The sequence below is a fragment of the Oncorhynchus mykiss genome, chromosome 28, assembly GCF_057628025.1.
Source record: "Oncorhynchus mykiss isolate SJ-2025 chromosome 28, ASM5762802v1, whole genome shotgun sequence".
NCBI classification, from domain to species: domain Eukaryota; kingdom Metazoa; phylum Chordata; class Actinopteri; order Salmoniformes; family Salmonidae; genus Oncorhynchus; species Oncorhynchus mykiss.
In genome coordinates, this window is record NC_143049.1 from 33,662,501 (window position 1) to 33,682,985 (window position 20,485).

The 20,485-nt window shown below is 44.0% G+C and overlaps 1 protein-coding gene across 1 annotated transcript in view; it reads left to right on the forward strand.

The window, feature by feature from the left end:
- LOC110508224 (potassium channel subfamily T member 2) overlaps window positions 1-20,265 on the forward strand; it is a 26,204-nt gene extending 5,939 nt beyond the window's left edge. The window contains 14 exon segments of the mRNA XM_090225637.1: window positions 274-438; window positions 725-861; window positions 1,128-1,191; window positions 2,880-2,988; window positions 9,715-9,820; window positions 10,185-10,322; window positions 13,669-13,780; window positions 15,198-15,299; window positions 16,201-16,284; window positions 16,558-16,610; window positions 16,612-16,676; window positions 17,452-17,757; window positions 18,257-18,317; window positions 19,616-20,265. Coding sequence (XP_090081763.1) covers window positions 274-438; window positions 725-861; window positions 1,128-1,191; window positions 2,880-2,988; window positions 9,715-9,820; window positions 10,185-10,322; window positions 13,669-13,780; window positions 15,198-15,299; window positions 16,201-16,284; window positions 16,558-16,610; window positions 16,612-16,676; window positions 17,452-17,757; window positions 18,257-18,317; window positions 19,616-19,778 — 1,665 coding nt within the window. The 3' untranslated portion in view covers window positions 19,779-20,265.
- Window positions 20,266-20,485: the final 220 nt, after the last annotated feature.

Below are 20,485 nucleotides of genomic sequence, written 5' to 3' on the forward strand. Positions count from 1 at the left end.
AACACACCTGACTCAACTAATCAGGGCTTGATGATTAGTTGATTATCTGAATCAGGTGTGTCCGTACTGGGATGGGGAAAATGCACACACTGTAGCTCTATAGGACCAGGATGTGAGAACGCAGTGATAAAAGATCAATAGTCATAAATGTGTTGGATTGGGTGAACTATACGCATTTGGTCATATATTAAAGCCTCAGATTGTTTTGAGAATGGTTTTGCGCAGTATTAGCAGTATTGGTAATGTGTTCCTCTGCTGGGCGTTATTGGTCAGTTTGAGCAGCTGGCCTACCTGTGGATGGAGAGACAGAAGTCGGGTGGGAACTACAGCCGTCACCGCGCCCAGACGGAGAAACATGTGGTGGTGTGTGTCAGCTCCCTCAAGATAGACCTTCTTATGGACTTCCTCAACGAGGTCTACGCCCACCCCGGGCTGCAGGTCCGGGTTGGTGTGTGTGTGTGTGTGTGTGTGTGTGTGTGTGTGTGTGTGTGTGTGTGTGTGTGTGTGTGTGTGTGTGTGTGTGTGTGTGTGTGTGTGTGTGTGTGTTTGCTTGGGTCTTGATAATTTGGGGAACGCAAGAAAGGTTTTAAAACACTTTGCAACATCATTTTGCATTTGTTATTGGACAAGCCCAGGTAGTCCCTTGCTGTTTCTGTCCGTTTTGCTCCATTTGGTGCCGAATGAACACGACCCAGGCTGTTCCTCTGTCTTCCTGTCTATCCAGGACTACTATGTCATCATCCTGTATCCAACAGAGATGGACCCCCAGGTGCGCCGGGTGCTCCAGATCCCCCTGTGGTCCCAGCGGGTCATCTACCTCCAGGGATCGGCCCTCAAGGACCAGGACCTCATACGAGCCAAGTGAGTCACCAACACCAAGGGCTGCGTCTCAATCCGCGAAAACAGTTTCCTCTCTTTTGGTCTTTAGTCACCTTTCCTTCAACTGCACTAATGTGGAAGAGCTGAACTGGTGAAAGCCAATACTGGATAGGAAATAGGCATCAACCTCTTCTGTTTTCAGATCAATGTGAGTAGTTATACAGTTGAAGAGGAGATAAGGAGAGGAAGCCACTGTAGAGTATTGAGATGTACCCACTCAGTATTGAATGGTTGTCCTTCTTTTCCAGAATGGACAATGCAGAGGCTTGTTTCATCCTAAGCAGTCGCTGTGAGGTGGACCGCACCGCCGCAGTACGTACATGTGTTACTCTTACCACTACAGTTCTGTTAGTTAAATCAGGGGCAGACTGGGACCAAGAAACCAGCCCACTGGCCTAAAGAGGGTCCAGCCTACCAGGCATTTGGCTGAACTGACCTATGGCCTGTCCGTTTCTTTGTTAGATTGAAACTAAATGAATATTCATTAACTTGCTAATAGAAAAGGCATTTTAGCCAGTCATATTATTAAAGGTACAGCTTTTTCCTCTTCCATTCAGCCCACAGGACGTTAGTGGAACCTTATTTGGGGAGAATGGGCTCGTGGTAATGACTTTAGTGGAATCAGTAGAATGGTATCAAATATATCAAACACATGGTGTCAAGGTGTCTGGTGCCATTCCATTTGCCACGTTCCGGCCATTATTATGAGCCGTCCTCCCCTCAGCAGCCTCCACTGAATCACCCACACCAGTAGACCTCCATCTGCCTGTCTGTTTGTCTGTTGTTCTCTCTGGCAGAGTTCTATTAGAGTTGTATTAGTTCTATTAGAGTTGTATTAGTTATATTAGAGTTGTATTAGTTCTATTAGAGTTGTATTAGTTCTATTAGAGTTGTATTAGTTCTATTAGAGGTGTATTAGTTCTATTAGAGTTTTACTAGTTCTATTAGAGTTTTATTAGTTATATTTAACCAGTGTTATTAGTTCTATTAGAGTTGTATTAGTTCTATTAGAGTTGTATTAGTTCTATTAGAGTTTTATTAGTTCTATTTAACCAGTGTTATTAGTTATATTAGAGTTTTATTAGCTCTATTTAACCAGTGTTATTAGTTCTATTAGAGTTTTATTAGCTCTATTTAACCAGTGTTATTAGTTATATTAGAGTTTTATTAGCTCTATTTAACCAGTGTTATTAGTTATATTAGAGTTTTATTAGCTCTATTTAACCAGTGTTATTAGTTATATTAGAGTTTTATTAGCTCTATTTAACCAGTGTTATTAGTTATATTAGAGTTTTATTAGTTCTATTTAACCAGTGTTATTAGTTATATTAGAGTTTTATTAGCTCTATTTAACCAGTGTTATTAGTTATATTAGAGTTTTATTAGCTCTATTTAACCAGTGTTATTAGTTATATTAGAGTTTTATTAGCTCTATTTAACCAGTGTTATTAGTTATATTAGAGTTTTATTAGCTCTATTTAACCAGTGTTATTAGTTATATTAGAGTTTTATTAGCTCTATTTAACCAGTGTTATTAGTTATATTAGAGTTTTATTAGCTCTATTTAACCAGTGTTATTAGTTATATTAGAGTTTTATTAGTTCTATTTAACCAGTGTTATTAGTTATATTAGAGTTTTATTAGCTCTATTTAACCAGTGTTATTAGTTATATTAGAGTTTTATTAGCTCTATTTAACCAGTGTTATTAGTTATATTAGAGTTTTATTAGCTCTATTTAACCAGTGTTATTAGTTATATTAGAGTTTTATTAGCTCTATTTAACCAGTGTTATTAGTTATATTAGAGTTTTATTAGCTCTATTTAACCAGTGTTATTAGTTATATTAGAGTTTTATTAGCTCTATTTAACCAGTGTTATTAGTTATATTAGAGTTTTATTAGCTCTATTTAACCAGTGCATAAAGCATTCACTCCTAAAACAGTTCAAACAAATAAAAATGAACCTCTAATGTATTATTTTTGTCTTGTTTACCTTTAAGGACCATCAAACCATTCTGCGAGCTTGGGCTGTGAAGGATTTTGCTCCAAAGTGCCCCGTTTACGTCCAGATTCTGAAGCCAGAGAATAAATTCCATGTGAAATTTGCAGGTAAAAACAGACTAATGTCTTGTTAAGAGACATTTGTTTAGATGTTTCGGGACCTTGGCATACATCTTTCTGAATTGTGGCTTCAATAGCTGGGTAACCCCTCCTCTATGCATTTAGGTTAGTCTCAATAGCTGGGTAACCCCTCCTCTATGCATTTAGGTTAGTCTCAATAGCTGGGTAACCCCTCCTCTATGCATTTAGGTTAGTCTCAATACCTAGGTAACCCCTCCTCTATGCATTTATGTTAGTCTCAATAGCTGGGTAACCCCTCCTCTATGCATTTAGGTTAGGATGAAAGCCTTAGAGGATGAAAGAGAAGATGTAAGCCTTAGAGGATGAAAGCCTTAGAGGATGTAAGCCTTAGAGGATGTAAGCCTTAGAGGATGAAAGCCTTAGAGGATGTAAGAGAGGATGTAAACCTTAGAGGATGTAAGCCTTAGAGGATGTAAGCCTTAGAGGATGTAAGCCTTAGAGGATGTAAGCCTTAGAGGATGTAAGCCTTAGAGGATGAAAGCCTTAGAGGATGTAAGAGAGGATGTAAGCCTTAGAGGATGTAAGCCTTAGAGGATGTAAACCTTAGAGGATGTAAGCCTTAGAGGATGTAAGCCTTAGAGTATGAAAGCCTTAGAGGATGTACCCTTAGAGGATGTAAGCCTTAGAGGATGTAAGCCTTAGAGGATGTAAGCCTTAGAGGATGTAAACCTTAGAGGATGTAAACCTTAGAGGATGTAAACCTTAGAGGATGTAAACCTTAGAAGATGTAAGCCTTAGAGGATGTAAACCTTAGAGGATGTAAACCTTAGCGGATGAAAGCCTTAGAGGATGTAAACCTTAGAGGATGAAAGCCTTAGAGGATGAAAGAGAGGATGTAAGCCTTAGAGGAACAAAACCCTGGACACACTGCAGCACACCAGGACCACATTTGGAAACACCTAACTCTATCGAAATGACCATAAGGTCAGCACACTTGATTAAATTAGCCATGGTCCAGAACACAGGAGGTTGGTGGCACCTTAATTGGGGAGGATTCACTCGTGGTAATGACTGGAGCGGAACAGGCGAGATGGTGTCAAATACATGGAACACATGGTTCTTTGTCAGGTGCGTGAATGAGGACCCAAAAGCGAATTAACAAACAGAGTTTCTTTAATGATGAACACACGTGGGCTCAGATGGACAGGTAGATTCCGACAGGACAGGACAAGGTTGCAGCAAACACGATGATAGTCTGGTTCAGGCATGAGACACACAAACAAGAATCCGACAAAGACAGGAGCAGAAACAGAGAGAGATATAGGGACCTAATCAGAGGGAAAAAGGGAACAGGTGGGAAAAGGGGTGAATGAGGTAGTCAGAGAAGACAAGGAACAGCTGGGGGAAAGAGGGACAGAAACGGTAACCTAGTACGACCAGCAGAGGGAGACAGGGTGAAAGGAAAGGACAGAAACAAGACACAACATGACAATACATGACAGTACCCCCCCACTCACCGAGCGCCTCCTGGCGCACTCGAGGAGGAAACCTGGCGGCAACGGAGGAAATCCTCGATCAGCGCACGGTCCAGCACGTCCCGAGAGGGAACCCAACTCCTCTCCTCAGGACCGTACCCCTCCCAATCTACGAGGTACTGGTGACCACGGCCCCGAGGACGCATGTCCAAAATCCTACGGACCCTGTAGATGGGTGCGCCCTCGACAAGGATGGGGGGGGGGGGGGAAGACGAGCGGGGGCGCGAAGAACGGGCTTGATACAGGAGACATGGAAGACCGGGTGGACGCGACGAAGGTATCGCGGAAGAAGAAGTCGAACTGCGACAGGATTAATGACCCGAGAAATACGGAACGGACCAATGAACCGAGGGTCAACTTGCGAGAAGCCGTCTTAAGGGGAAGGTTCTGAGTGGAGAGCCAAACTCTCTGACCGCGACAATATCTAGGACTCTTAGTTCTACGCTTATTAGCAGCCCTCACAGTCTGCGTCCTATAACGGCAAAGTGCAGACCTGACCCTCTTCCAGGTGCGCTCGCAACGTTGGACAAAAGCCTGAGCGGAGGGGACGCTGGACTCGGCGAACTGAGATGAGAACAGCGGAGGCTGGTACCCGAGGCTACTCTGAAAAGGAGATAGCCCGGTCGCAGACGAAGGAAGCGAGTTGTGGGCGTATTCTGCCCAGGGGAGCTGTTCTGACCAAGACGCAGGGTTTCGAAAAGAAAGACTGCGTAAGATGCGACCAATAGTCTGATTGGCCCGTTCTGCTTGACCGTTAGACTGGGGGTGAAAGCCGGAAGAGAGACTGACGGAAGCCCCAATCAAACGACAAAACTCCCTCCAAAATTGAGACGTGAATTGCGGACCTCTGTCCGAAACGACGTCTGACGGAAGGCCATGAATTCTGAAAACATTCTCGATGATGATTTGTGCCGTCTCTTTAGCAGAAGGAAGCTTAGCAAGGGGAATGAAATGAGCCGCCTTAGAGAACCTATCGACAACCGTAAGAATAACAGTCTTCCCCGCTGACGAAGGCAGTCCGGTGACAAAATCTAAGGCGATGTGAGACCACGGTCGAGAGGGAATGGGAAGCGGCCTGAGACGGCCGGCAGGAGGGGAGTTACCGGACTTAGTCTGCGCGCAGACCGAACAAGCAGCCACGAAACGACGCGTGTCATGCTCCCGGGTGGGCCACCAAAAACGCTGGCGAATGGAAGCAAGCGTACCCCGAACGCCAGGGTGGCCGGCTAACTTGGCAGAGTGAGCCCACTGAAGAACGGCCAGACGAGTAGGAACGGGAACGAAAAGAAGGTTCCTAGGACAAGCGCGCGGCGACGGAGTGTGAGTGAGCGCTTGCTTTACCTGCCTCTCAATTCCCCAGACAGTCAACCCGACAACACGCCCCTCAGGGAGAATCCCCTCGGGGTCAGTGGAGGCTACTGAAGAACTGAAGAGACGAGATAAAGCATCAGGCTTGGTGTTCTTAGAGCCCGGACGATAAGAAATCACGAACTCGAAACGAGCGAAAAACAGCGCCCAACGCGCCTGACGCGCATTAAGTCGTTTGGCAGAACGGATGTACTCAAGGTTCCTATGGTCAGTCCAAACGACAAAAGGAACGGTCGCCCCCTCCAACCACTGTCGCCATTCGCCTAGGGCTAACCGGATGGCGAGCAGTTCGCGGTTTCCCACATCATAGTTACGTTCCGACGGCGACAGGCGATGAGAAAAATACGCGCATGGGTGGACCTTGTCGTCAGAGAGGGAGCGCTGAGAAAGAATGGCTCCCACGCCCACCTCTGACGCGTCAACCTCGACAACGAACTGTCTAGAGACGTCAGGTGTAACAAGGATAGGAGCGGATGTAAAACGATTCTTGAGGAGATCAAAAGCTCCCTGGGCGGAAACGGACCACTTAAAGCACGTCTTGACAGAAGTAAGGGCTGTGAGAGGAGCTGCCACCTGACCGAAATTACGGATGAAACGACGATAGAAGTTCGCGAAGCCGAGAAAGCGCTGCAGCTCGACGCGTGACTTAGGGACGGGCCAATCAATGACAGCTTGGACCTTAGCGGGATCCATCTTAATGCCTTCAGCGGAAATAACAGAACCGAGAAATGTGACGGAGGAGGCATGAAAAGTGCACTTCTCAGCCTTCACAAAAAGACAATTCTCTAAAAGGCGCTGGAGGACACGTCGAACGTGCTGAACATGAATCTGGAGTGACGGTGAAAAAAATCAGGATATCGTCAAGGTAAACGAAAACAAAGATGTTCAGCATGTCTCTCAGGACATCATTGACTAATGCCTGAAAGACAGCTGGAGCGTTAGCGAGGCCGAAAGGAAGAACCCGGTATTCAAAGTGCCCTAACGGAGTGTTAAACGCCGTCTTCCACTCGTCCCCCTCCCTGATGCGCACGAGATGGTAAGCGTTACGAAGGTCCAACTTAGTGAAAAACCTGGCTCCCTGCAGGATCTCGAAGGCTGAAGACATAAGAGGAAGCGGATAACGATTCTTCACTGTTATGTCATTCAGCCCTCGATAATCTATGCAGGGGCGCAGGGACCCGTCCTTCTTCTTAACAAAAAAAAACCCCGCTCCGGCGGGAGAGGAGGAGGGGACTATGGTACCGGCGGCAAGAGCTACAGACAAATAATCTTCGAGAGCCTTACGTTCGGGAGCCGACAGAGAGTATAGTCTACCCCGGGGGGGAGTGGTTCCCGGAAGGAGATCAATACTACAATCATACGACCGGTGTGGAGGAAGAGAGGTGGCCCTGGACCGACTGAACACCGTGCGCAGATCGTGATATTCCTCCGGCACCCCTGTCAAATCACCAGGCTCCTCCTGTGAAGAAGAGACAGAGGAAACAGGAGGGATAGCAGACATTAAACATTTCACATGACAAGAGACGTTCCAGGAGAGGATAGAATTACTAGACCAATTAATGGAAGGATTATGACAAACTAGCCAGGGATGGCCCAAAACAACAGGTGTAAAAGGTGAACGAAAAATTAAAAAATAAATGGTTTCGCTATGATTACCAGAAACAGTGAGGGTTAAAGGTAGCGTCTCACGCTGAATCCTGGGGAAAGGACTACCATCCAGGGCGAACAAGGCCGTGGACTCCCTTAACTGTCTGAGAGGAATGTCATGTTCCCGAGCCCAGGTCTCGTCCATAAAACAGCCCTCCGCCCCAGAGTCTATTAAGGCACTGCAGGAAGCTGACGAACCGGTCCAGCGTAGATGGACCGACAAGGTAGTGCAGGATCTTGAAGGAGAGACAGGAGTAGTAGCGCTCACCAGTAGCCCTCCGCTTACTGATGAGCTCTGGCTTTTACTGGACATGAAGTGACAAAATGACCAGCAGAACCGCAATAGAGACAGAGGCGTTTGGTGATTCTCCGTTCCCTCTCCTTAGTCGAGATGCGGATACCTCCCAGCTGCATAGGCTCAGCACCCGAGCCGGCAGAGGAAGATGGTAGTGATGCGGAGAGGGGGGCAACGGAGAACGCGAGCTCCTTTCCACGAGCTCGGTGACGAAGATCAACCCGTCGCTCAATGCGAATAGCGAGTTCAATCAAGGAATCCACGCTGGAAGGAACCTCCCGGGAGAGAATCTCATCCTTTACCTCTGCGCGGAGACCCTCCAGAAAACGAGCGAGCAAAGCCGGCTCGTTCCAGCCACTGGAGGCAGCAAGAGTGCAAAACTCAATAGAGTAGTCTGTTATGGATCGATTACCTTGACATAGGGAAGACAGGGCCCTGGAAGCCTCCTCCCCAAAAACAGATCGATCAAAAACCCATATCATCTCCTCCTTAAAGTCCTGATGCTGGTTAGTACACTCAGCCCTTGCCTCCCAGATTGCCGTGCCCCACTCACGAGCCCGTCCAGTAAGGAGAGATATGACGTAGGCGACACGAGCAGTGCTCCTGGAGTAAGTGTTGGGCTGGAGAGAAAACACAATATCACACTGGGTGAGGAACGAGCGGCATTCAGTGGGCTCCCCAGAGTAACACGGCGGGTTATTGATTCTGGGCTCCGGAGATTCGAAAGCCCTGGAAGTGGCCGGTGGATCGAGGCGGAGATGGTGAACCTGTTCTGTGAGGTTGGAGACTTGGGTGGCCAGGGTCTCAACGGCATGTCGAGCAGCAGACAATTCCTGCTCGTGTCTGCCTAGCATCGCTCCCTGGATTTCAACGGCTGAGTGGAGAGGAGCCGAAGTCGCTGGGTCCATTCTTGGTCGGATTCTTCTGTCAGGTGCGTGAATGAGGACCCAAAAGCGAATTAACAAACAGAGTTTCTTTAATGATGAACACACGTGGGCTCAGATGGACAGGTAGATTCCGACAGGACAGGACAAGGTTGCAGCAAACACGATGATAGTCTGGTTCAGGCATGAGACACACAAACAAGAATCCGACAAAGACAGGAGCAGAAACAGAGAGAGATATAGGGACCTAATCGGAGGGAAAAAGGGAACAGGTGGGAAAAGGGGTGAATGAGGTAGTCAGAGAAGACAAGGAACAGCTGGGGGAAAGAGGGACAGAAACGGTAACCTAGTACGACCAGCAGAGGGAGACAGGGTGAAAGGAAAGGACAGAAACAAGACACAACATGACAATACATGACAGTTCTTAATGTGTTTGATGCCAGTCTATTTGCTCTGTTCCAGATATTATTACTATGAGCCGTTCTCCTCTCAGCAGCCTCCTGTGGTCCAGAATGAAGACCATGCATAGATTGAATCATGTAGGTTAGTGTTGGGCTGGAACAAAAGCTTGCCGTTTCAAAACATCCTGTTATCCCTTTTTATTCAGCTGCCCTCTTGGCTAGGTCTCCCTTTTAAAAGAAGTAGGGTTGCAAGATGCCCTTTCCCAAAAATAACAATATCTGTGCATATGGACAATAAATATCTATTACATTTAATTATACTAAATTCTATTCTGTTCTATTCTATATTGTTGTGGTGTGTTCGTTCTGGTGTCTCTGTTTTGAATAAAATAAAAATGTTCCTTACACACTGAAGAAGGCTGTAAAGCAAAAACGTCTGTAAATGCCTGATGCAGGAAACATTTAAAACATTGAATAATGAAGTAAGCTTTATGAGACATGATGTTTTGTGCAAACCCATTTACACCTCTTTGTTTGTCTGAATTGTGGGGTTTTACACACCAGCCAAGCCTCTGGGAGAGAGCCATGGTTCTCTTCTGATTAGTGTTCTGTTGTCTCACCAGGCCTGACACACAGTTCCTGGAGGCTGTCTGTGTGTTCCCCATGGTTTACTACATGGTGGGCTCCATCGATAAGTATGCGATACACAGCATCATCACACACCTTATAACCTTATACATCATCTTCTTTAGTGCCTGTTCTGCAAGTGTATGTGGCACTCTTCCACTTCTAGTCTCCCTATCAAGAGTACATCTCAAGGAAACAGACTGAGTGAACCAAAAAATCAATTTCTCATAAGTCCTGTGTAGAAAGTCACCTTCTTGACAGCCTCCAAGATGCTATCAGTTACGATTCTCTCTCCACAGTGAATCCGTCACAGATAATCCGTCATAGCTAGCTCATATGCAGGGTGCAGAGATTTTCCTGGTCAGGGAAATGTCTAGTCCTTTATGTCAAGTGTGTGTGTGTGTGTGTGTGTGTGTGTGTGTGTGTGTGTGTGTGTGTGTGTGTGTGTGTGTGTGTGTTTTCCTAGCCTGGATGACCTCCTGCGTTGCGGTGTGTCCTTTGCAGCCAACATGGTGGTGGTGGACAAGGAGAGCACCATGAGTGCAGAAGAGGACTACTACATGGCTGATGCCAAGACCATCGTCAATGTGCAGACACTGTTCAGGTACCTCAACCTCTATCAATGTGCAGACACTGTTCAGGTACCTCAACCTCTATCAATGTGCAGACACTGTTCAGGTACCTCAACCCCTATCAATGTGCAGACACTGTTCAGGTACCTCAATCCCTATCAATGTGCTGACACTGTTCAGGTACCTCAACCCCTATCAATGTGCAGACACTGTTCAGGTACCTCAACCCCTATCAATATGCAGACACAGTTCAGGTACCTCAACCCCTATCAATATACAGACACTGTTCAGGTACCTCAACCCCTATCAATATACAGACACTGTTCAGGTACCTCAACCCCTATCAATATACAGACACTGTTCAGGTACCTCAACCCCTATCAATGTACAGACACTGTTCAGGTACCTCAACCCCTATCAATGTACAGACACTGTTCAGGTACCTCAACCCCTATCAATATACAGACACTGTTCAGGTACCTCAACCCCTATCAATGTGCAGACACTGTTCAGGTACCTCAACCCCTATCAATGTGCAGACACTGTTCAGGTACCTCAACCCCTATCAATGTACAGACACTGTTCAGGTACCTCAACCCCCATCAATGTACAGACACTGTTCAGGTACCTCAACCCCTATCAATATACAGACACTGTTCAGGTACCTCAACCCCTATCAATGTACAGACACGGGTACCAAAGTCACTGTCATGGTTTTAACCTTCGGTCAAACTATTGTATAATCCAATATACTGGACCACATTTTCACACATTTTATGCAGGCATTTCTATGATATCAAAAGTGTCATACAGGCTAATATTTTACTAAATCTTTAAACACAGATTAACATTTTATAGGTGGGTTTCAAAGATTAATTATATGACAGTGATTTTTTTTCAACCGTGTAGATTAAAGTACACACTTCAGAGCTAGTTTCCTTGGCAACCTTGCCGCACTGCATCAGGGAATTCATTTGTTTTCTGATTGCTTTCTTGTTGTCAGACAATTAATCAAAAATGTCAACTCACTTTCTAATTTTCACCAGACAATGTAGAAGCTTGCACAAACATTGAAACACTTTGATATGGGGTTAATGTTTCATGAATTGCTCCCACTGTTATTATATAAGCTATATTTTAAACTTGGTGGTTCGAGTCCTGAATGCTGATTGGCAGACAGCCATGGTATACTAACACCAATCCAGGATTAGCACTATTTAGTGAACAACTGATACCGATACTACCGTATATACTAGCTACCTAATTAAGCAATAAGGCACCTCTGGGGTTTGTGGTATATGGCCAATATACCACGGCTAAGGGCTGTATCCAGCCCAAACGCAACCTTAGCTGTGGTAAATTGGCCATATACCACACCACCTCGTGCCTTATTGCTTAATTAGGTAGCTAGTATATACGGTAATATCGGTATCAGTTGTTCACTAAATAGTGCTAATCCTGGATTGGTGTTAGTACAGTACACATTTATTAGCTAGGCTATTAATTCATAGTTATTTATCTCATCCAGTCATTAATTTAAGTGAGTATACAAAATATTAAGGACACCTGCACTTTCCATAACATAACTGACCAGGTGAATCCAGGTGAAAGCTATGATCCCTTATTGATGTCACTTGTTAAATCCACTTTAATCAGTGTAGATGAAGGGGAGGAGACATGTTAAAAATAATAATAATAATCATTGAGACAATTGAGCCATGGATTGTGTGCCATTCAGAGGGTGAACGGGCAAGACAAAATGTTGAAGTTCCTTTGAACGGAGTACGTTAGTACTGTGCATTCTGAAAGTATTCAGGCCTGTTGACTTTTTCAACATTTTGTTACGTTACAGACTTATTCTAAATTTGATTAAATCGTTCCCCCCTCTCCCCCCCATCAATCTACACACAATACCCCATAATGACAAAGCAAAACAGGTTTTAAGAAAAAAAAAAGTTTTCAGACCCTTTACTCAGTACTTTGTTGAAGCACCTTTGGCAGCAATTATAGCCTCAAGTCTTCTTGGGTATGACGCTACAAGCTTGGCACACATGTATTTGGGGAGTTTCTCCCATTCTTCTCTGCAGATCCTCTCAAGCTCTGTCAGGTTGGATGGGTGCACAGCTATTTTCAGGTCTCTCCAGAGATGTTCGATTGGGTTCATGTACAGGCTCTGGCTGGGCCACTCAAGGACATTCAGAGACTTGTCCCAAAGCAACTCTGCATTGTGCTGGCTGTGTGCTTAGGGTTGTTGTCCTGTTTAAGTGAACTTTCGCCCCAGTCAGGTGTCTTGAGAACTCTGGAGCAGGTTTTCATCAAGGATCTCTCTCTACTTTGCTCTGTTCATCTTTCCCTCAATCCTGACTAGTCTCCCAGTCCCTGCTGCAGATGATTGTCCTTCTGGAAGGTTCTCCCATGTCCACAGAGGAACTCTGGAGCTCTGTCAGAGTGACCATCGGGTTCTTGGTCACCTCCCTGACCAATGCCTTTCTCCCCCGATTGCTCAGTTTGGCTGGGCGGCCAGCTCTAAGAAGAGTCTTGATGGTTCCAAACATCTTCCATTTAAGAATGATGGAGGCCACTGTGTTCTTGGGGACCTTCAATGCTGGAGTAATTGTTTGGTACCCTTCCCCATATCTGTGCCTCAACACAATCCTGTCTCAGAGCTCTACGGACAATTCCTTCGACTTTCAACTATGGGACCTTATATAGACAGGTGTGTGCCATTCCAAATCATGTCCAATCAATTGAATTTGCCACAGGTGGACTCCAATCAAGTTGTAGAAACATCTCAAGGATGATCAATGGAAACAGGATGCACCTGAGCTCAATTTCGAGTCTCATAGCAAAGGGTCTGAATACACATACAAATAAGGTATTTCTGTTTATTATTTTTAATAAATTAGAAAAAATATTCTAAAAACCTGTTTTCTCTTTGTCATTATGGGGTATTGTGATGTCATTATGTTGTATTGTGTGTAGATTGATGAGGACATTTTTTTATTTAATCAATTTTAGAATAAAGCTGTAATGTAACAAAATGTAGAAAAAGGGAAGGGGTCTGAATACTTTCCGAATGCACGTTTTTTTTAACCCTCAACAGTTTCCCATGTGTATCAAGAATGGTCCACCATCCAAAAGACATCCAGCCAACTTGATACATCTGTGGGAAACATTGGCGTCAACATGGGCCAGAATCCCTGTGGAACGCTTTCGACACCTTGTTAGATATTAGGAAGGTGTTTCTAACGTTTGGTCTACTCAGTGTATTTTGGATGTCACATTTGATCACAAAGTTGACATTTTGTTCTGCCAGTGTGATGTTCTGTTTTATTTTGTTCAGTTAACCTCAGCTATATTGTGTTTCTTCTCATCCAGGTTGTTCTCCAGTCTCAGTATCATCACCGAGCTAACCCACCCCGCCAACATGAGGTTTATGCAGTTCAGAGCTAAGGACTGGTACTCTCTGGCTCTCTCTAAACTGGAGAAGGTAAGCCGTCACTGAATGCACACCATCTGTACTTCAAGGCCGAATTTCAGTCCAAGGCGCGTTATAGAGAAAGACACTTGACAGCTGACAATTAGCATTTTAAAAGCAATGTCCCCGGAAGATGTCAACTCAAGCGTAAGTTAAAAGGCGTGTTGTCGACTGTTCAGTACGCCGCTCTTAAATACGCCTTCCCAGCCCAGTAGATGTCTCTAGCTCTATAAATGCAAAGTTAACAACTAGTTATCCTTGTCTGCAGTAGCAAAGGCTATGGACCAGGGTTGGAGTCAATTCCAGTCAATTGAGGAAGTAGACTGAAACTGAAATGATCTTTAATGCTTTTCAATTAGAAAAATGTATAATTGGAATTTGGGTTACTTTCTGAATTGACTGGAATTGAAATGGAATTGACCCCAACCCTGGTACGAAATATACATTGAGTCGTCTCCAAAGGCTACTAACTATACATTGAGTCATCTTCAAAGCAAAGGAAGAGAAGGTTAAACAATCATTATGTGAAGACTGGACAGTACATACAGTACAAGCATAGTATTTTTCCACAGCCTCTCAAACAACACCATACGTTGGATATTTTTTTCTAAGAGAAATGATTATTCCCATTCATAGACACATGTGACATGTAAAATTTTCAGGGGTAATATGACGGGTATTATGTTATGCGTAGGCATCCTTTCCTTAATAAGATATCAATATCGTTCCCGTTGCGGTGCATCTTCCACCTCGTATCAGTATCGACCACCAGGTGGAGGTCTCTCTCTTTCAAATATCCTGTTGCGGTGCATCTTCCATCTCGTATCAGTATCGACCACCAGGTGGCGGTCTCTCTCTTTCAAATATCCTGTTGCGGTGCATCTTCCATCTCGTATCAGTATCGACCACCAGGTGGCGGTCTCTCTCTTTCAAATATCCTAACCTCTTCTTGAGCACCCCCATTTGATCCGTTCCAGTTGTAACACCCGAAGGACTTGATGATTAGGTGACCAGTTGAATCCGGTTATACTGTAATGCAATAGACTGGTTTATTCAAGGAAAGGTTTGCAGAACGCTGCCCTAACATCCCACTGGGCAAAAACTGGTTGAATAAAATGTATTCCACTTTATCTCATCCAAATAATTCAATGTGATGACATTGAATCAACGTGGAGTACTGATTGGATTTTACCCAACTTTGAACCTAAATTCAATGACGATGATTTTTGTTGTTGTTGAATTCACGTTAGATGACAACTCAACCAAAAGTAAATCACAACTAGATGTTGAACTGACGTGTGTGCCCAGTGGGATTAGTGTGTTTGTGTTTCTGTCCCACTGTTACATGTCTATGGGAGCTAAAATAGCTTTGTGATTCTTGCATGTGTTGAAAAGAGCTCTACAAATAAAATGTATTATTATTTATTAGAAAGAGCGGGAGAAAGGCTCCAACCTGGCCTTCATGTTTCGCCTGCCGTTTGCTGCAGGGAGGGTCTTCAGTATCGGCATGCTGGACACTCTCCTCTACCAGGTAACCAGGCAGGACCCACCTGTTCTGTACAGCAGGACCCACCTGTTCTGTACAGCAGGACCCACCTGTTCTATACAGCAGGACCCACCTATTCTGTACAGCAGGACCCACCTGTTCTGTACAGCAGGACCCACCTGTTCTGTACAGCTGGACCCACCTGTTCTGTACAGCTGGACCCACCTGTTCTGTACAGCAGGACCCACCTGTTCTATACAGCAGGATCCACCTGTTCTGTGCAGCTGGACCCACCTGTTCTATACAGCAGGACCCACCTGTTCTTTACAGCAGCAGAGAAGATAAGAATGTTACTTACTGCTTAACTAGATACCTTTTTAAGTAGAGGTTGTTCTGTACTGTATACAGAAGGTAATCTCTTTAATTAGCCTACCGAGGCTAATCTCTTTAATTAGCCTTAAAAAAAGTCAGTTAAGAACAAATTCTTATTTTCAATGACAGCCTAGGAACAGTGAGTGCCTTGTTCAGGGGCAGAACTACAGATTTGTACCTTGTCAGCTTGGGGATTTGAACTTGCAACCTTTCGGTTACCAGTCAAACACTCTAACCACTAGGATACCTCTTTAATATCCTAGTGGTTATTTAATTGGCCTACAGAGGCTAATCTCTTTAATTAGCCTACCGAGGCTTATTTAAACAAGGTTATCTCTGTGGCACAGACTGACTTTGCTTAAGGGCATGTACTGTAGTAATTATAGTTATTTATTACACAATTTTGTACCTCCCAGATATTGTATGTTAAAACGTGTAACATTCTTTTTTCTGTCACAATGTGTTCATATGCATCCCAATGTCCATATAATATGATGCTAGTCGAATTGGAATGTGTTGATTTCTGGATGACCAGGAATGACCCTTCTATGTCCTGTCCTGTCTACCATCCCAGTCGTTTATCAAAGACTATATTATCTCCATCACCAGGCTGCTGCTGGGCCTGGATACCACCCCAGGCTCTGAATTCCTCTGCTCTGTGAGTTATTCTCTGGGTGCATCTCAATGGTCAAAAGTGGTTTCCTCTCCACGTCTCAGGCAGAAGGAGAGAGAAGACAAAGAGAGGAGGCGTCTTTAGACTACTGAGATTCACCCGTTGTACTGTACAGTGGTCCTATGTGTGACAGCACAGCAGCCTTTACTTGCCTGTCCAAATCCTTACACTGACAGGTAAAAGTGACTCCACGGTCATTTAAAATCACTGTACAGTTGTTCCTCCTGTAGAGAAATGGACTTTGAAATGACCTTTTAGAAGCAGATCTCTGAGGATGACCTGTGGATCCAGACATATGGAAGGCTCTATCAGCATCTACAGGACTGAGTCCCAGACAGCAGATTCCTCTGAGGAGGTGCCCTCTAGACCGCAAGGCTGTTTTAACATTGTTGACATTCATTTGTTTGGCTGTGAAATCCCAGTTTCGTGTTTTCTTTTTTCTTGTGTTAATTACATATAACAGCGGCATTGATTATGCTGTCATTCTGTTGTGTGTGTGTGTTTTTCTTCTTTTTTTCTCATTTGTTACGTATAAATGTTTAGTCTGTATGCTTTAATGGTTATTTAAGCATGTTACAACACAGTAAGCAACATTAATGTAATCTCTTTTCTTTTCATTCTCCATCATAAGCAATGCGAGCCATCCTCCCAAGTAAGTTCAGCCCAATTTGTGTGATTCCATGATTTCTATTTGTGTGATTGCATGATTCCTATTTGTGTGATTGCATGATTCCTATTTGTGTGATTGCATGATTCCTATTTGTGTGATTGCATGATTCCTATTTGTGTGATTCCATGACTCCTATTTGTGTGATTCCATGATTCCTATTTGTGGGATTCCATGATTCCTATTTGTGGGATTCCATGATTCGCGAAAAACAATAGATTTATTTGGTCAGACTGAATCAACTTTTTGTGCAGATGAGGTAGGTTTTCTTCCTCTGTAATGTGTCTTGGTTAAATTGTGCTTAATAAACCACGTCGAGACTTGCCACTGATGGTTATATCAGGAAGAAATCATTGTCAAATCAACTTATACATTCTCTGGCCTCACTCTTGATCATTCGCTTTGTTCTGGGTCGTTTGACTATAGACACACCATAGACTTAATTCATGTATATGGCATTGTGTTTTGATCGTACTCAGTCACAGCTCTCGGGTGCGTGGAGGACTTAGACGACCCCAAGGAGCAGAGAGACCGAGAACTCCCCCCTGTGGCCGGAGGGCTCCACCACACCTCCACCTCCAGCGACCCATCGGACGGGAAGGCTCCCCTGCTGAGGAGGAAGAGCGTGCAGTGGGCGCGGAAGCTGAGCCGGAGGGGGACTCGAGGGAACCAGCGGGGGGCTCAGAGGGGGGGCCAGCGGGGTCTGAGGGCAAGACGCTCAGAGAGACAGGAGCTGTACGAGCTGGTCAGCAACAGGATGAAAAGCCTTGGGCTCTGGGCCACGGCTTGCGGTGAGAGACCCCACACATGGGGAGCGATGTTTTTGGGGGGATTGCGAGTTGTATTTCCAAGGCCTGGAACAAAATACGTTATGTGTTTGAAACATGACACTTAGTCTTTATGGATGGATGGACAGACAGACTAACAACGGAGATGATTGTCATGTAATATACTATGTCAGCCTTTTGACAGACCAAAACGGACAATGGTGAATGCATACAATTTTATCCGTATTCATGTGGCCAAAGCCTGAAGCTACGCATTCATCGGTGTCCATTTATGTCCGTCAATGTCCGTCAATCTCTTGTCAACTATTTTCCGATCAGTTGCATACACAAATAGGCAGTACGTCTTTTGTCGGACAATCATCTCTAATGTCCATCATCTGTCAACAGACAACTTCCATTGAAAAAACATTTGCTCAATCAGACATTTTCTGACACAATCTTTTATATTGCTGTAGCCAAAATCATTGGACGTTTCAATATGATTGTATTGTTCCAATTCCAGATGACATGAGTGAGAACCAGACTACTCAGCCTGACACCAGGCTGGAGCTCAATGACATAGTGTAAGTATGGCAGCACATAGAAAAGTAGGGGCCTGAAGAAACGGTTGATGAGATGCAATAAAGTAGAAGCAATCAAGAAAGTTGCAAACTCCATATTACTACTCCATATTACTAGACTATATTACTCCATGTTACTACTCCATATAACTCCGTTACTACTCCATAGTACTCCGTATTACTACTCCGTAGTACTCCGTATTACTAATTCACAGTACTACTCCACAATACTACTCCATAGTACTCCGTATTACTACTCCGTAGTACTCCGTATTACTACTCCATAGTACTCCATATTACTAATTCACAGTACTACTCCACAATACTACTCCATATAACTCCGTTACTACTCCATAGTACTCCGTATTACTACTCCGTAGTACTCCATATTACTAATTCACAGTACTACTCCACAATACTACTCCATATAACTCCGTTACTACTCCATAGTACTCCGTATTACTACTCCGTAGTACTCCGTATTACTAATTCACAGTACTACTCCACAATACTACTCCATAGTACTCCGTATTACTACTCCGTAGTACTCCGTATTACTACTCCATAGTACTCCATATTACTAATTCACAGTACTACTCCACAATACTACTCCATATAACTCCGTTACTACTCCATAGTACTCCGTATTACTACTCCGTAGTACTCCATATTACTAATTCACAGTACTACTCCACAATACTACTCCATATAACTCCGTTACTACTCCATAGTACTCCGTATTACTACTCCGTAGTACTCCATATTACTAATTCACAGTACTACTCCACAATACTACTCCATATAACTCCGTTACTACTCCATAGTACTCCGTATTACTACTCCGTAGTACTCCATATTACTAATTCACAGTACTACTCCACAATACTACTCCATATAACTCCGTTACTACTCCATAGTACTCCGTATTACTACTCCGTAGTACTCCATATTACTAATTCACAGTACTACTCCACAATACTACTCCATATAACTCCGTTACTACTCCATAGTACTCCGTATTACTACTCCGTAGTACTCCATATTACTAATTCACAGTACTACTCCATATTACTCCACATTTCTATTCCACAGTACTACTCCATATTACTCCACAGTACTACTCCACAATACTACTCCATACTTACATTCACATATGATTTTGTGACTTTATACCCTATGTTTGTGCACACAGTATCTTTGTTAGGAATTGAAAAGATCAAACCATTTAGAGTCGCAAAGGCGAGTTCATCATTTCACATCAACAATGGATTGATTAAGAAGTTCTCCATCCTATCTTACAGGTATATCATCCGTTCAGATCCCCTGGGGTACGTCCCTAAAGCTGGTGGCAGCAGGGAGAGTCTGGGAAGCAGCACATGTCTTGGGGAGCACACCAAGACAGACGCCTTTCTGATCCATACTTACACACAACCTGCCTATACTGTTTCTGCTGGGGTTGGTTAAAGGGATAGTTCACTTTTTGCACTGCTAACTGATACAATCGGTTTCCAGTAGCATTGCTACAATACCAAAAACATGAACTATTCCTTTAATGCCATAATTAGGTTTTACGTCCTACAGTTCACATTGCATTGTGAAAAGCATGGGGGGGGGGGGGGGGGGGGGTAGCGATCAGTATAATTTCAGAACGTATCACCCCATACTGTATCTGCTGTTCAACTGAAACGGATGTCTTAAACTCTATCTCTCTCTTTCACAATGTGGCCTTTCCAGAGGATATACTCAATGTAGGAACTTAGGGGTTTTAAAGACACTCCATGGGGTCTTTGTTTTCACGTTTGGGGTGTGGGGGAAATTAAACTGTTTAGGCACGCTCTGCAAAGTCCACCTCTGTTCTTAGTATGCAGTATACTCCATATTACCATATGTACTGTCTATTTATTACTTTGTAGAATAATATGTCAATCCAATCAATCATGAATTGTTACTGTACTCATCTGTTGAATGTTTGTTGTCTTTAATATTGACTGTCGTAAATTCTGTAATGTTTACTCTCATTATCTATGCACACTTTGAAAACAAATAGGGTTGCTTTTTGAACTTGATATGGGCAAATCTTTTCTTCCTTATGAAGGGGAATTGCTCTCAACTTTCTTGTGGTATTTTGTTTAATTAGTCCACTGTTGATACAGTCCCAAAATGTTTTGCAT